Here is a 16,956-nt window from a genome sequence, read left to right as displayed (position 1 = left end):
ACCCCGGCATCCCCTCCAGGGCGCTAAGTCAATTCCAAGACCGGTCAGGGCTGCGGAAAGAGGGGAGGGGGTGCCGAAGACCCCAGATTTCTCCCCCTGGACTTGCCAAACTTGTGAGAAAAATCGCTCCTGGAAGGAAGACCACATCCGAACGGACTTCTTCCACGCCGTGAGACCCTCTCATTCCCCCCCATTGGGCTCTCCTGCATGCATGGCACCCCGATCCCTGGGGGCCTGAGCAGACAACGCCCCCCCCCTCTCCGCCCCGGGGTCCGGCTCAGCCTCTCGACTCCGCTGCAAGGACCGTTCCAGAAGCTTCTTCAGGGGGGCAGCGAGTTTCCGAGCGGGCCCCACTTTGGCAAAGTGCAACCCAGAAGTTAAGTCCTGGGGGGGGGGCAGAGGGCTCCCCCGTGCTCGGACCGCCGGCAGACTTCCAAGTCTGAAGGCCAGATTACAAAAAAAAAAGAGAAGGGGGGGGTCCATCAGGAAGGTCTCCCAGCATCTGTTTCCGAGCCAGCCCCCCGGCCCAGCCCCGCTGCAACCAAAGGGGTGGGGGTGTCCATCGTGCTGGACTCTGCGCAGAGCGGGGGGGGGACGCTCTGCAGGACCGCTGCCGAGTCCCTCTCCCCGCCCCCCCCCCGTCCTTCCTCCCCCCTCCTGGGGGGGTGGGCGGCTCATAGGATCTGCTCGGTGCTTGAGGTAGAGATATCCAACAGCCGCCAGGCAGCGAAGGGGTTCAGCTCTTCGGGGTCCCGGCAGAGGGCCCAGACGTACAGCATCCGCAAGACCTTCTCCTGCAGGGGGGGGGAGAGGAAGGAAGGGTTAGGGGGGGTGAAGGTTGGCACTGTTTTGTCCCCGTTCCGACCCACACCCCCAAACAGCCAGCCGAGGGTTTAAAGACTTCTCCAGACACCCACTTCACAGATAAGAAACTTGGCAGCAGCTCCGTAGCTGCCTGCCAAGACCTTTTACTCCAAACACCCAGAAACAAAAACAATACACACAGTTTAAAGCCACAGCACACTACTTTGCCAGAGATTCAGCTTTTGTCCGTCACAGAGGTCCAAATGGCCACCACCACCACCCTTTTATAGCCTGTGGGGTGTGGTCCAGTGACTCAGCTTAATCTCTGGCACGTCTCTTTTTCTGCTGCGCACGCTTGTCGCTCCTACGCTGGCGTGGATCCAGCCACAACTTCTCTTCCTCACTATCCGACACACCTGGCTCCTGGCCAATCTCAGAACCACCTGGCTCCTGGTCAATCTCTTCTCCGTTGGGAGACACCTGAGGCCTTGCCAAAGAGGAGGGTCCTGGAGAGGGAGGCCTGGCCATCTCCTCTCCTTCATGTTCGTAGCCTTCTTCTTCCGATAAGAGGGGCTCACAAGACGGAGCCACAACAGGCACGGGCCAGGCTGCAGAAGGCAACCCTGGTTGGAAAAGACCCCCCCCCTGCAATTTCCCCAACCAAACAGCTGGTTAAAGGGCGCTCCTGACCGGGCAGCCCTCTTGGAGGGTCTACCCCAGGGGTCTTCAAACTTGGCCCCTTTTACGACTTGTGGACTTCAACTCCCAGAATTCCTCAGCCAGCGGCGGGGGGGGGGAAGGAAAATTCAGCATTAAATCCAGCCTCCTTTGATTGACTGATTGTGGGCTGTCTTTATCTTCCTTCTCAACCAAGGCGATTTGAACGGAGCAGGAAGCCCCCGGGGTGGGTGGGTGGGTGGGAACGGCCCCTTACCGGATCTCCTTCCACGACCTCTCCCTTCGGGTTCTTCAGCACCATCACCAACTGAGCCTGGAAGGTGATGATCAACACCGGCCCCTGCTCCATCATCTTCCCCATCGCCAGCTGAAAGAGGGGAACGTTTCAAGGCGCTAGTCCATCAGGCGGCGGCGGGGGGACTGGCCCGGCCCAAGTGACGAAGCTTGCTAGTCCATAAGCCAGGTTGCACAGGGATGTCCAGCCTGGCTCGGGCCCCCAGCACGAGCGAATGGGACGGCCCCACCCTTCCCCCCCCAGCTTTCTTGCTCGGGGCTCAGAAACCGACAAAAATGACCACGGATGTTATCGGGCATCGGGGGACGTGGGCATCCGTGGGAACCTGGAGCATTTGCTCCAAAGGGTGGGGATCAGGCCTGGCAGGCGGGCAGAGAGGTCCCCAAGGAAGAGGTGGGGGTTGGGGGCTTGGGATGGGGGCTGTCTCCTCTGCTGGCGCTCCCTGGGGGGAATGGGCCGGGGAGCCGGGGGAGCCGCCGGGAGTCCAAACTAGCGGTGGGGTCCCCTAGCAGGAGCTACTCACGTCCACGTTGTCCACGTCCAGGATTTTGGAGTGGAACTGGAGCCCCATGGCCCTGGCCTGCTGGATGGGCTGGGCCAGCTGGCTGTAGGTCTGAAAGAGAGGAAGGGGCCCCATTCAAGAGCCCGGCCTCTTTGCCCCAGACAGGAGGGCAGTACAGGAGGGGGGCCGGCCGTCTCGGCTGCAGCTCTAAGGAAACCTCTGCAGGAGGGATGACTTGAGCCCAAGGATCACTTCTTCTTCCCCCCCCAAGGGAAATCAAGCGTCCAGTCCTCAGCACTGCATAGGCCCGTTTAGAACCAGGCACCCCAAATCTGCCTAAAACAAAATTCATCACGGCCCTCATTGCCATTGGTTAAATTAACCAAAGCACCAGGAATCCTGTTGTCTTTCTATCTAATCTATATCTCCATCCATCCAATTATCATCTATCTATCCATCCATCCATCCATCCATCCATCCAATTACTATCTATCTATCTATCTATCTATCTATCTATCCATCCATCCATCCATCCAATTACCATCTATCTATCTATCTATCTATCCATCCATCCATCCATCCAATTATCATCTATCTATCCATCCATCCAATTATCATCTATCTATCCATCCATCCATCCAATTATCATCTATCTATCTATCCATCCATCCAATTATCATCCATCTCTATCTATCTATCCATCCATCCATCCATCCATCCATCCATCCATCCATCCATCCATCATCTATCTATCTATCTATCTATCTATCTATCTATCTATCTATCTATCTATCTATCTATCTATCTATCCATCCATCCATCCATCCATCCATCCATCCAATTTCTTTCTATCTATCCATCCATCCATCCAATTATATCTCCATCTCTCCATCTCTCTCTCCCCCTCCCTCTCTCAATCCTGTAGAAGAGGCAACTTCTTTGTACAGGCAGTCCCCGACTTACGACCGGCAATTTGCTTAATGACCACTGCGGGGGAGGGGGGAACAATGACCCAGCCTTACTTCGATCCCCCCCCCCAACCCCACCTGGCTTTTCTCTGGCCCAGGAGGGAGAGGCTGAGAGGTCACCGCAGAGGGAATCCTCCAAAGGTCAAAGGGCTGGGAGGGGTGTTGCTGGGCGTTTCTCCTCTGCCGGGGGAAGCCCTTCTTCCAACCCTCCCCTTCACCAGCACCCCCCCCCACCCCGCCCTGCCCCAAATACCCTGGCTGTCCCTAGCCGAGACTCACCGCTTCGTAGCACCAGTCCTTGAGTATGTCCAGCTCTCCGGAGATCATAGCCTGGGGGGGGGACAGGAGAGGCTTGTCAGGCATGGATTGGGGGGGGGAATGGCAGTGGGTGGGGGGGAGGGCGCCAGGGGCAAGAGGGGAGGACAAAGCTGGCACGGGAGAGGGTTCAACTAAGATGGTTAGTCGCCCTGGGATTTAACACAGGCTGCTCCTGTTGCACCGGAAACGGAAACCGGATGGGGAGGCTGCAGCCCTGGGAGACGTGAATTCTTCACGCAAAGTCTTGGTCCCGCCTTATAAACCTTTAGGAAGGCCACACCTGGAGTACCTGCATCCAGGCTTGGTCACCCCATTGCAAAAAAGACGTTGAGACTTTGGAAAAAGTGCAGAGAAGAGCAACTAAGAGGATCCAAGGAGACTGGAGACTAAAACATACGAAGAACGGTTGCAAAGACTTAGGTTTGGCCGGTCTAGAGAAAAGAAGAAATAGGGGGGACGTGATAGCAGCGTTCCAGTATTTGAGGGGCTGCCACAAGGAAGAGGAGGGGGTCTTGTCATTCTCCAAAGCACCCGAGGGCAGGACGAGAAACAAAGGTTGGAAACTGACCAGAGAGAGAAGCAACCTGGAATTCAGGAGAAACTTCCTGACAGTGAGGACAATTAACCAGTGGAACAGCTTGCCACCAGAAGTTGTGGGTCCCCCATCCCTGGAGGGTTTTTAACAAGAGACTGGACAGCCACTTGTCTGAAATGTTATAGGGTTTCCTGCTCGAGAACAGGACCTCCCTCTGGTGCTTTGGAGAATAAGTTGACCCCCCCTCTTCTTTGGGGCAGCCCCTCAGATACTGGAATAACTGCTATCATGTCCCCCCTATTTCTTCTTTTCTCTAGACTGGCCAAACCCAAGTCCTGCAGCTGTTCTTCGTAGGTTTTCGTCTCCAGTCTCCTTGGATCCTCTTAGTTGCTCTTCTCTGCACTTTTTCCAAAGTCTCGACATCTTTTTTGTAATGTGGTGACCAAAACTGGGTGCAGGTACTCCAGGTGTGGCCTTCCTAAGGCCTTATAAAGCACTATAGCAGTGTTTCTCAACCTTGACCATTTTAAGGCCTGTGGACTTCAACTCCCAGAATTCCACAGCCAGCATTGCTGGCTGTGGAATTCTGGGAGTTGAAGTCCACAGGCCTTAAAACGGTCAAGGTTGAGAAACACTGCACTATAGGTAGTCCGTTTTATGACAACTGGATTTCCACCAGTACGCTGATGATACTCAGCTGTACATTTCCACCCCAGGCCACCCCAATGATGCCCTTGACGTGATGGCCCGGTGCCTGGAGGCCGTACGGGTCTGGATGGGGAGAAACAGACTCAGGCTCAACCCTTCCAAGACTGAGTGGCTGTGGTTGCCGGCTCCCAGGTATGGTCAGCTGACTCCGTCGCTGACTATAGGGGGCAAAACTTTGGCCCCCTCGGAGAGTGTACGCAATTTGGGGGTCCTCCTGGACCCACGGCTGACACTAGAAGATCAATTGACGGCCGTGGCCAGGGGGGCGTTTTACCGGGTACGCCTGGTTTACCAGTTGCGGCCTTTTCTGGACCGGGATGCCTTGCGCACAGTCACCCATGCTCTTGTCACCTCCCGCCTGGACTACTGCAATGCTCTCTACATGGGGCTCCCCTTGAGGAGCATTCGGAGGCTCCAGTTAGTCCAGAATGCAGCCGCGCGGGCGGTGATGGGAGTGACTCGTCGCTCCCATGTAACGCCGCTGTTGCGCGAGCTGCACTGGCTGCCTGTGGCCTTCCGAGTGCGCTTCAAGGTGTTGATCATCATCTTTAAAGCGCTCCATGGCATTGGACCTGGTTACCTCCGAGACCGCCTTCTGCCACAGATTACCTCCCATCGGCCGGTACGCTCCCACAGAGAGGGTCTCCTCAGGGTGCCGTCAGCCAGACAGTGCCGGCTGGCGACCCCCAGGGGGAGGGCCTTCTCTGTGGGAGCTCCCACCCTCTGGAATGAACTGCCCCCAGAGATCCGGGTGATTCCGGATCTCCCCTCCTTCCGCCGCGCCCTTAAGACTTGGTTATTCCAGCTTGCAGGACTGGCCTAAGGGTTATCTTAATTTGGTTTTAAAATAATTTTAAAAAGAAAAGGCCAATAATTTAATATTCTATTTTAATTACATTTTAAATTTAGTATTTTGTATTTGTACCTGTTTTTAGATGGCTGTAAGCCGCCCTGAGTCCGCTGGGAGAAGGGCGGGGTAGAAGTTTAATAAATAAATAAATAAATAAATAAATAAATAAACAAACAAACAAACAAACAAACTGGGGCCTCTGGGGAAGACCCCCCCCCTGTCTCCACTCCCCCCCCCAGAAAGGAAAGAGCCCCCCAGGTGCCAACAGCGGCTTGGCTCAAACGCCCTCCCCTCATTCCCTCCTACAGGGAGTCCTCGACTTTTACAGCCCCTCCGTTTAGCGATCCGTCAAAGTTACACAAGCACTGAAAAAAGGGACTTGCGACCAGCTCCTCACACTTACGACCGTGGTAGTCAGACCTTCCAGTCAGCCCTTTCGACAGGCGAGGCTGCCAGGTCCCACGCCCGTCGGCTACGAGAATCTGCCTTCTCTGCCGCCACTTTCCAAGGCCGTCCTCGAGGTTACGACCGCACCCGTCGGCGGCCGAGACGTTTGTTCAGCGAGTTTGGCCCTCTTTCCCCTGCCGCGGTCGTTAAGTGGACCCCTGCCGCGGTTAAGTTAGCAACCCCGTCGTTAAGTGAATCCGGCTACCACACACACACACACACAAACCACATTTTGCTTGTCAGAGGTCGCAAAGGGGGAATCACGTGGCACACACACACACACACACACCCCGGGGGACACGGCAGCCGTCATAAATACGAACCGCTTGCTGAGCGTCTGAATTTGGACCGGGGAGGCCGTAACGGTCGGTTAAGTGTGAAAACTGGTCGTAAGTCACTTTTTTCGGGGCTGTTGTAATTTTTGGTCGCTAAATGCACCGTCGTAAAGTCGAGGAAAGGTCCAGGGTTCGAAAGACGCTAAATGCATCGTCGTAAAGTCGAGGAAAGGTCCAGGGTTCGAAAGACGGTTCCCCAGGCTTCTGATGGAGGCCTGGGGAACCCAGGGGCCCCCCTCCCTCTCCCACACCCCCCAGCCCCCCCCGGTACCTCGAGAATGTTGGGGATGATGTCGGCCTGGCACTGCTTGAGGAACTGGTCCTTGTCGAAGGTGGGATCGACCCGCAGGATCTCCGTGAGGACTTCGGACATCTCCGTCTTGGAGAAGAGACCCCCTGCCAGGGGGAGAGAAGAGGGGGCTTACCAGGATCTCCTGACCCCTTCAGGAGAGAGGGGACAACCCCCCCCCCAGGCTCGATGTCGTTCCCCAAGGCAGTACTTCCTTCCCTCTCTTCGCCCCCCCCAGTCCTGCAGGGAGAGCGCGGCTCAACCGAGGGGGAGAAGGGGCGGGAGTCCCCCTCTTGGGGGGCAGGAGGGAGCACCGAGACCCCCAGCACTGTCTTCACCGGGCTTTCTCAACTGTGGCCCCTTTAAGACTCGTGGACTTCAATTCCCAGAATTCTGGGAGTGGAAGTCCACAAGTGATAAAAGGGCCATGGTTCCCCTATGCTGGCTGAGGAATTCTGGGAGGGGAAGTCCACAAGTGATAAAAGGGCCAGAGTTCCTCCATGCTGACTGAGGAATTCTGGGAGTGGAAGTCCACAAGTGATAAAAGGGCCATGGTTCCCCCATGCTGGCTGGGGAATTCTGGGAGTGGAAGTCCATCAGTCATAAAAGGACCATTCCCCATGCAGCTGAGGAATTCTGGGAGTGGAAGTCCACAAGTGATAAAAGGGCCATGGTTCCCCCATGGTGGCTGAGGAATTCTGGGAGTTGAAGTCCACAGGTCATAAAAGGGCCAGGGTTCCCTCATGCTGGCTGGGGAATTCTGGGAGTTGAAGTCCACAGATCTTAAAGCGGCCACAGTTCAGAACGAGCGCTCTTCCCTCTGGGCTGAATCAACCAATCTATCAACCCCAACCCAGATTCTTTATCTTGTAGAGCCCCTGTTGTGTTGTGACTCTTGTGAAATTAAATGCCCCTCGCCAAACTGCTGGGGCGAGTGCAGCTTTGATAGTCAGAAGGTCGCAAAAGGAGATCGCTTGACCCCAGGACACGGCGACCGTCAGGAGTATGAGCCCCTCGCCCAGTGTCCAAATTTCGCTCACGTGACCGCAGGGACGCTGCCACGGTCGTTTAGCGCGAAAAACGGACACACCGACTGTCCCGGTGCTGCCGTAATAGCAACAGCGCTTGGGTTGTCCTCGACTTACGACGGCAGTGGGGCCCAAAATTTATGTTGCTAAGTGAGAAATTTGTTAAGTGAGTTTTGCCCCACGTCACGACTTTCCTTGCCTCGTTTGTTAAGTGAACCCTCTGCAGTGGTTCAATTAGTAACCCGGTTGTTTAAGTGACTCTCGCTTCCCCCTTTGACTTTGCTTGTCAGAAGGCAGCAAAAAAAAAGGGGGGGGGATCACGTGACACCCCCCCAGAGGACGCTGCCACCGTCATAAATGTGAGTCAGCTGTCAAGCGTCCGAACGTAAATCACGTGACCACGGGCGACGCTGCAACGGCCAAAAGTGTGAAAAATGACCGTAAGTCACTTTTTTTTTCAGTGCCGTTGTAACTTCGGTCACTAAGTGAACTGTTGTTAAGTCGAGGACTGCCTGCAGAGCGACCGCTTCATAGTGGCTTTTACAGCCCTCTCTAAGCGGTTTGCAGAAATCTTGCCATTTGTTACAGGGAAGACGTTTTTTTCGCCCCGCAAGGTCCTGGATTCGAGCTTCTGCCCGGTCAGAAACGCCCCTTGCCTAGCAGAGGGGAGGGGGGGGAGAAAGGAGACAGACCTATGAAGTCGGTCACTTTGTCCGTCATGACGCGGGAGGCACGGATGAGGGCGTTGTCACTCTCGTCGTACTTCATCTTCATTTCGAAGAAGCCTGCGGAAATTAAAGGGGAGACCTGGGAAGGAGGACTAGGGACACCCACCCTGCCCTGGGAAACCAGGAGAGGGCCGCGTTGACAACGGGAGCCCTTGTTTCCCAGAGTCTTTACAAATGCCTTGCAGGATCTGAGGGGCTGCCCCAAAGAAGAGGAGGGGGGGGGGGTCAAGCTATTCTCCAAAGCACCCGAGGGCAGGACGAGAAACGACGGTTGGAAACTGACCAAGGAGAGAAGCAACCTGGAATTAAGGAGAAACTTCCTGACAGGGAGGAGGACAATCAACCAGTGGAACAGCCTGCCACCAGAAGTTGTGGGCTGGACAACCACTTGTCTGAAATGGTAGACGGTCTCCTGCTTGAGCAGGGACTGGACTAGAAGACCTCCAAGGTCCCTTCCAGCTCTATTCTGTTCTGTTCTGTTCTTTCCTATTCTGTTCTTTCCTGTTCTGTTCTGTTCTATTTCCCATTCCATTCCATTCCATCCCATTCTATTCTATTGTATTCTAAATTTTATATTCTATTCTCTATTCTATTCTATTCTTCCTATCCTATTCTCTAATCTATATTCTATTATTATTCTATTATCTATTCTATTCTCTATTCTATTCTCTTTTCTATTCTTTTCTATTCTCTATTCTATTCTCTATTCTATTCTCTTTTCTATTCTATCCTATCCTATCCTATCCTATTCTCTAATCTATATTCTATTATTATTCTATTCTTCTCTTCTATATTCTCTATTCTATTCTCTATTCTATTCTCTATTTTCTATTCGATTCTATATTTTCTATTCTATTCTATTTATTTGCCACCCCTCTTGTTTCCAAGAGACTCTGGGTGATGGAGAGGGAGGGACGGGGAGGGGAGGGACCCTACAGTACTTCTTGTACTATTCTTCCATGTGGGAAGCACCAAAGGGCTTCCGTGGGCGAAAGGAGTAGCCGGTGACATCACCGTTGCCCAGGAGATGCCCAGTTGGGGGCTCCTTTCATGTCCCCGTCAAGCTGCCCAGTGAAGTGGTACCCATTTATCTACTCGCGGTCACCTGCCTTCAAACTGCTGAGTTGACTGGAGCTGGAGCGAGGGATGGGAGCTCACCCCGTCCCACGGCAGCAACCGGCTCTTGAGCCTACCGACTGCTAGCCCGGTACCCGAACCACGTGACCCACCGCAGTCCCATAGTACGTACGGTTGAAGACCACGTTCTTGTCCTTGAACTCCTTCCACTGCTGGTACCACTTGGAGTCTTTGTGCAGGACCATGCCCATCGCTTGCCTGGAGGGGGAGGAGAGGCGCCGTTAGGGAAGGGGGCCGAAAAACTCCCCCCTACCTGTCCCCATTGCCAATTCTCCAGACAGCGTGGAGGGGAGTTCTTTTCGGGTCCAATGGAAGAAACCCCCATGGTGAATGGGGTTGGGGGGGTTGAATTAGATCAGGGCTTTTCAACCTTTTCACCCATTGTACCACTTTTAGGATATGGCAACATCCGAGTACCACCAGTCGCCTAGCAAGGGGTCAAAAACTTGATGACCAAAAAAAAAGGAAAAAAGTGATAAAGTACAGGTAGCCCTCGACTTACAACAGTTCGCTTAGTGACTGTTCGAAGTTACAATGGCACTGAAAAAAGTGCCCCCCAAGCCACAGCCGAGCAAGACACCCGCCTGCCCACCCAGCAGCGCTCTTCCTCCTGTCCGAGGTTTTCATTGTTGTGAGCATTTCTGTTGAGGATTGGCAGCGGGGGTGGGGTGGGGGGTGTTTAGTTTTTATTCCCCCCCCCCGTCTGCTGGGTGGTTGCAGCAGGTTTTGGTCCCTTCACATGACCCTGGGACACTGGGACCGTCATAAATAGGAATCCGTTGCCAAGCATCTGAATGTAAATCACAAGACCCTGGAGAGGCTGCAACATTCCAGCTGATCGGCGCTTCTTCTGGGCTCAGCAGACGCGCCAGGATCAGCGCCGAGCTCCAGCTGGAGCCTGGCTCTGATCCTGGGGCTTCCGCTGAGCCCTGACAGCCCTGCAGCTCCAGCCGTCTCTCGCTCAGGCTTGTGCGGTGCTGCCACCGGTTCAGCTCATTCCCCTTCCCCGCTACCACTTTCCTAGGATGGTCGCGTACCACCTGCCAGGTGCCAATGTACCACAGGTGGTACCCGTACCACTGGTTGAAAAGCCCTGGACTAGATGACCTCCCGGGGTCCCTTCCAACTCTGTCTATTCTATTCTATTCTATTCTGCTCTAATTCTATTCTATATTCTATATTACACTACACTACACTACACTACACTACACTACTCTACTCTACTCTACTCTACTCTACTCTACTCTACTCTACTCTACTCTACTCTACTCTACTCTTCTATTCTATTCTATTCTATTCTATTCTATTCTATTCTATTCTATTCTGAGCAGCCTTCCAGTATCTCAGGGGTTGCCATAAAGAAGAGGGAGTCAAGCTATTCTCCAAAGCACCTGAAGGCAGGACAAGAAGCAACGGGTGGAAACTAACCAAGGAGAGAAGCAACCTGGAACTAAGGAGAAACTTCCTGACAGTTAGAACAATTAATCAGTGGAACAACCTGCCTCCAGAAGCGGTGAATGCTCCAACACTGGAAGTTTTTAAGAAGAGACCGGACAGCCATTTGTCCAAAATGGTCTAGGGTTACCTGCCTGAGCAGGGGGTTGGACTAGATGACCTCCAAGGTCCCTTCCAATTCTATTCTATTCTATTCTATTCTATTCCTGGTTTTATTCTATTCCTGTTGCTATTCTATTCTAGACTCCACTCCACTCTTCTACTGAACCATCCACACAGCCTCAGGGACAGCAAGGCAGATGTCCCAGGGCTTTCCCACCCCCATTTGGAGATGCCCGGGGACTAAACCGGGGGGGGGGGAGCCTTCCAAGAGTGAACAAGCCCTCTGCCCTTCTATGAGTCATTTTAAGATTCTCTCTCCCAGCTGCAAGCCAGACAGTCTGCCTCTCCTGGGGCTTCAACTGCAGCACTGGGTAAAACAGGCGTCTCCTGGCCAAGGTTCCCTCCCTACCCCCATCACACACCCCCCACAGCCAGCTGCCCACTCCCGCAGCCTCTGGCAAGGCCGGCCCCAGTTCGGACACTCACTCGTTGGCTTCGAATATCCGCTCGTCCTTCATCCTTTCGCCGGCAGATTCTGTCCTTTTCCGGAGTCTCTCGGGACGCCGGTAAGGCCCCATCTGGCCCAGCACGCTGTCGTCAATCTCCTTCCGGACGGTCTCCATGCCCTGGGAAGGGAAGCGCCGTCACACACGTACCAGGCGCAAGCAAGCGGAGGCGCTCGTGAATGGGCCGAGCCCACGCAACTGTATTGCCTTCTGCCTGTATTACCAGACTCTCCCCAGACTGCTCAGCCTTCCTTTGGGAATCACCCAGATAAGGTTGCACGGAAGCAAGAGAGCGTCAGGCTTAGGTCTCTTGCGGCTACGTAAGGACTCAAGGCTAGTTCCCTTCTTGACCCCCCCCTCCCTGCCCGGCTGCCGGGTTCCCAACATTCCAGAACGAAGGAAAGGGGGAGAGGAAGTCCCGGGACCGATTCAGGGAAAGACAAAAGACCGTCACTCACAGCTGAGAACAAAAGGAGAATTCCTTTTTTTTAAAAAAACCAACAACCGAGCATGAAGTACTATACCAGTAGTGGCGAACCTATGGCACGTGTGACAGAGGCGCCATTCGGAGACCTCTCTGTGGGCACGCGCACCATTGCCCCTGCCCTGCCTCCCCCTGGGGCCCCTTCCTCACCAGCAGCCCCCCTGGAGGAGAGTCGCCCCTGGGCGCGATCCGCGCAGCGCAGCCAAGGACATGCCGTCCAGGCAGCAGGGACAAGACTCCACCCTCGCGCCCCGTCGCACACAGATGCTGCTGCAGGGCACGGGTGGCGGGTGTGGCTGCCCTGGTGCCGCAGGGCCGCCTGGGCGATCTGCTGCGACGGGCCCTGGAGATGGTAGGTGGCCCTGTGGGCAGGTGGGGCGGGGATGGAGTGGGTGGGGCAGTTTTTGGGCACTCGGTGTCTAAAAGATTCGCCATCACTGTACTATACAGACAATGACTGGCACCCTGAATTGCACCCGGAAGCTGACTGGCAATGAATGCCATTCATGTCATGATATGTGCTATCAAGGTATTGATTTAATAGCTAACTAATGTAAGATGTAACGATAGGAATGACTCAGCAGGCTCTGTGTCTCTTTAAGAGCCTTTGTATAAAAAGAAGGCTCCGCTGATGTGTTGTCTCTCTCTTCCGTTTCCTGCTGTAACTGTGGTGTGTTGGATCCTGCTGTATTAGAACATGTATGTATATTGTTCCTGGTGTATGATATTGTAGATCAGGGGTGTCAAACTCAATTTCATTGAAGGCTGTATCAGCATTGCGGTTGCCCTTGGGGGGCTGGGTGGATGGAGTGGGTGTGGCCTACTGGGTTCTACATCGTTCGTGTCAAGGGTGCCTGTGGAGGGCCTGGGCAGGAGTGGGACAGATCTGAGGGTCTCTGGCAGAAGGGGGTGGGACCGGGGCAAGCGCCAAGGCATGGTCCATTTCTTCATTCCTCACAAAGGTGTCACCTCCCCAGCATGCACCCAGGGGGCGGGGCCAACGTGGCAGGGGCTGGGTCCTCGCTGTTTCTAGACGTCCTTGTGGAGCTAACACTGAATGCGTTTCCGCATAGATGGCCACCACCAAATTGTACATGGGCTCCTGGGTGGCTTGGGCCAGGGCCAAGACAGCGGGGGCCGTTCCCTCACTGTTTCCAGGATGGCTTCGCGGGCCGCATGAAACCACTTTGCGGGCCGCATCAGGCCCCCGGGCCTTGTGTTTGACATGTCTGTTGTAGATAGTGTAAGATAAACCACCATTTACTATAGACCAGTGATGGCAAACCTTTTGGAGACCAAGTGCCCAAACTGCAACCCCAAACCTACTTATCTATCGCCGGGTGCTGGGTGGGTGTGTCCCACTCGGCGGGTGCAGCCACAGTGGGCGTGGCAGACTGGGTGGGGGTGGCTACTGGATGGGTGTGGCTGCAGTAGTCATGGCAGACTGGGTGGGCATGGCCGGGGTGGGCGTGGCCACCTTGATGTTGCTTATGGGGAGGAACACCTGTGGGAGCCGGGCAGAGTTGGGGGAGATCCAGGGGGTCTCTGGCGGGTGGGGTGGTGGGCTCCCCAATGGCGGCTCCAGGCTGGCTGGCCTTAGGCCAGTGATGGCGAACCTTTAGAGACCACGTGTGCTGGGGCGATGGCGCGTGCCCACAGAGAGGGCTGCGCGTGCCGCCTCTGGCACGCGTGCCCATAGGTTCGCCACCACTGCTATAGACCACTGTTTACTGTGTTTACGCCTGGGTTATCTCGGGCAATAAGACTGTGCGCACTCTGACGTGTGCGCACAAGAGGCGCATGTTACTGCTCACACTGTTGCATGCTGAGCCAGCTGTAGCTTTCAGGTCGTGTTCAAGGGCAGCTCCATGTGAGAGTGCACTGCAGTAGTCCAGCCGCGACCATCTGCAGGACCTCCTCACTAGACCTCTGCAAAGGGAGCAGATCCTCGGCGCTGACGGCCAAAAAATGTCTGCGGAGGTTCTCCGTCCTCCAGGTCACGGTTGTCCCAATGGTGCTTTTTTTTTTTTTTCTTTTCAGGAAGCAAGTGGACTTTCTGATTTCTCCTTTGGAGACGTTTCGCTTCTCATCCCAGAAGCTTCTTCAGCTCTGACCGGATGGTGGGGGAATGGAAGGATTTCTATATTCCTTGCAGACCGCTGGTCATTTGCCTTCTTTTAGAGTCGTTGAGGCCGCTTGGAGGTTTCTCTGTGTCCTCAGCGTCACCTGAGTGGTGCAAATGGGTGTGGAGACTTCTGGGAACCGCTGACCACATCATCTACCTCCAGTCTACAACACGGTCCTTCAAGCAGTTCCAAGGAGGCTCCACACCCATTTGCACCCCTCAGCTGACCCTGAGGACACAGAGATAAACCTCCAAGCGGCCTCAACGACTCTCTAAAAGGAGGCAAATGACCAGCGGTCTGCAAGGAGTGTAAATCCTTCCCTTTCTCTACCATCCAGTCAGAGCTGAAGAAGCTTCTGGATGAGAAGGGAAACGTCTTCAAAGAATAATAAGAAATTCCTATGAGGACACAGAGAAACCTCCAAGTGGCCTCAAGGACTCTCTCAAAGAAGGCAAATGACCAGCAGTCTGCAAGGAGTATAAATCCTTCTCTTCCCCACCATCCAGTCAGAGCGGAAGAAGCTTCTGGGATGAAAAGAGAAACGTCTTCAAAGAAAAACAAGAAAGTCCAGTGGCCTCCTGAAAAAAAGAGCACCTTTGGGATGGCCAAAAAAAATGACTTCGGATGGGCCCTGGACCCTTCACGCGTGTTTGGAGAGGAGCTGAGAAGCTGCAGGTCAACCCTCAGTCTGACCTCTCCAGTCAGCTCTGGGGAGACCCACGCTCGGTCCCTGGAGAGCTGCTGCGACCCAAGAAAAGCAAAATCACCCAAAAAGTCCGAGAAGGAGGACCCCAGCCTCAGGCAACTCTCCTGCCCTCCACAGAGGAGCTGGGCCTGTCCTGGCCAGGATGGACCCAGACCGAAGACGACTTGCCTGAGAAATGGCCTTGAATGCTGCCGTCCGGCCCAGCTTTTCTCCTCCCTTGGAGACTGTTTCTGCAGAATGCTTTGCTGTTTTGGCCGCTTCCTCCATGCCTTCCTTGATCTTCCGGCCGATCTCGCTCTTGCTGACTTCATCTATGCTCTGCGACCAGAGAAACAAAAGGAAGAATATCAGAATAACAGGCACCTTGGAGGTCTTCTAGTCCAACCCCCTGCTCCAGCAGGAAACCCTACGCCATTTTAGACAAACGCCTGCCCAGTCTCATCTTGAAAGCCTCCGGGGATGGAGCACCCCCACAACTTCTGGAGGCAGGCTGTTCCACTGGTTAATTGTCCTCATTGTTAGGAAGTTTCTCCTTAATTCCAGGTTGCTTCCCTCCTTGATGAGTTTCCATCCGTTGCTTCTTGTCCTGCCTTCAGGTGCTTTGGAGAATAATTTGACCCCCTCCTCTTTATGGCAGCCCCTCAAATATTGGAAGACAGACAGACAGACAGTAGGTAGGTAGATAGATAGAGAAGGATAGATAGATAGATGATAGATAGATAGATAGATAGATAGATAGATAGATAGATAGATAGATAGATAGATAGATAGATAGATAGATAGATAGATAGATAGATGATAGAGACAGACAGACAGACAGACAAACAGACAGACAGACAGATAGAAGTGGGCACACTGGCACAGATTAAAAATGAAATTTTGTTGCTGCTATCATGTCATTCTTCTAACAAGAGAAGTAGAGATGGTTAAATCAATTGCTTTATTCTAAGAAAAAAAACCCATCTCTAATCTTGTTTCCCTTTGGAAATTGCTTCTGGATTTTGTCCTTGTGGTGAAAAAATATGTATGAAACTTTGATTTCGGTTGTGCGGATCCAACAGGTTGGTTGTTATAGAAATGGCTAGCACCTATCTTTGTGTAAAAGTAAAAAGTTGAGGCCGAAACGTTATGAACTTCTACTGTGCGAAACAAAAGTCGGAAGGCAATGCATTTTTTAAATTTATTTTTCCCCTCCCTACCCCATACTTTCTTCTTTTCCCCTTTCCCTTCCCTTCGTTTCCCTGTTATTTTCATTTTCTTTTAGATTCTGATAAACGAATAAAAAAAATGTTAACCCTAAAAGGAAGGAGGTTGACCCTCGGAGGAATCAGGCTGGACACCCTTCACTCTCGGCCTCCAGAGAGCGTCTGGCCAGGTGGGGGCTCCGGACAGCATTCCTGGCCGCTGGAGAAAGGTGACCCGAAGGGCCGGAAGGAGACGCCTCTCTGGTTCTCACCTCTTTGACGGTGCCACTGATTTCTCCCAGCTTCTTTTTCAGCACTTCCGAAGTCCTGACGGTTTCAGACTCGATGGTTTTCTGCAAGAAGGAAGTAGAAGTTGGCATCCCAGGTGGAGACGTTAATAATATTAGTAATAATAGTAATAATAATAATAATAACAACAGAGATGGAAGGGACCTTGGAGGTCTTCTAGTCCAACCTCCCGCTCAGGCAGGAAACCCTAGACCATTTCGGACAAATGGCTGTCCAGTCTCTTCTTAAAAACCTCCAGTGTTGGAGCATTCACCGCTTCTGGAGGCAGGTAGTTCCTCTGGTTAATTGTTCTCACTGTCAGGAAGTTTCTCCTTAGTTCTAGGTTGCTTCTCTCCTTGATTAGTTTCCACCCGTTGCTTCTTGTCCTGCCTTCAGGCGCTTTGGAGAACAGCTTGACTCCCTCTTCTTTGGGGCAGCCCCTCAGATACTGGAACACTGCCATCATGTGTCCCCCCCCCCCCC

At 53.5% G+C, this 16,956-nt stretch overlaps 1 protein-coding gene across 1 annotated transcript in view; it reads right to left on the bottom strand.

Moving 5' to 3' along the window:
• Positions 1-674: 674 nt before the first annotated feature.
• Positions 675-16,956, bottom strand: part of TIMM44 (translocase of inner mitochondrial membrane 44) — a 24,568-nt gene continuing 8,286 nt past the window's right edge. Inside the window, exons 4-13 of the mRNA XM_029286355.1 lie at positions 16,458-16,538; positions 15,170-15,319; positions 11,666-11,805; positions 9,735-9,820; positions 8,450-8,542; positions 6,712-6,836; positions 3,527-3,577; positions 2,301-2,390; positions 1,739-1,849; positions 675-794 (exon numbers count right to left, since the gene is read on the bottom strand). Of these exons, the coding sequence (XP_029142188.1) occupies positions 675-794; positions 1,739-1,849; positions 2,301-2,390; positions 3,527-3,577; positions 6,712-6,836; positions 8,450-8,542; positions 9,735-9,820; positions 11,666-11,805; positions 15,170-15,319; positions 16,458-16,538 (1,047 nt within the window). The remainder of the gene's footprint in view (positions 795-1,738; positions 1,850-2,300; positions 2,391-3,526; positions 3,578-6,711; positions 6,837-8,449; positions 8,543-9,734; positions 9,821-11,665; positions 11,806-15,169; positions 15,320-16,457; positions 16,539-16,956) is intronic.

This window comes from Protobothrops mucrosquamatus, unplaced genomic scaffold (assembly GCF_001527695.2).
Source record: "Protobothrops mucrosquamatus isolate PMUCROS unplaced genomic scaffold, P.Mucros_1.0 scaffold3418, whole genome shotgun sequence".
NCBI lineage: Eukaryota > Metazoa > Chordata > Lepidosauria > Squamata > Viperidae > Protobothrops > Protobothrops mucrosquamatus.
This window is presented reverse-complemented; position numbering and strand designations above follow the sequence as displayed.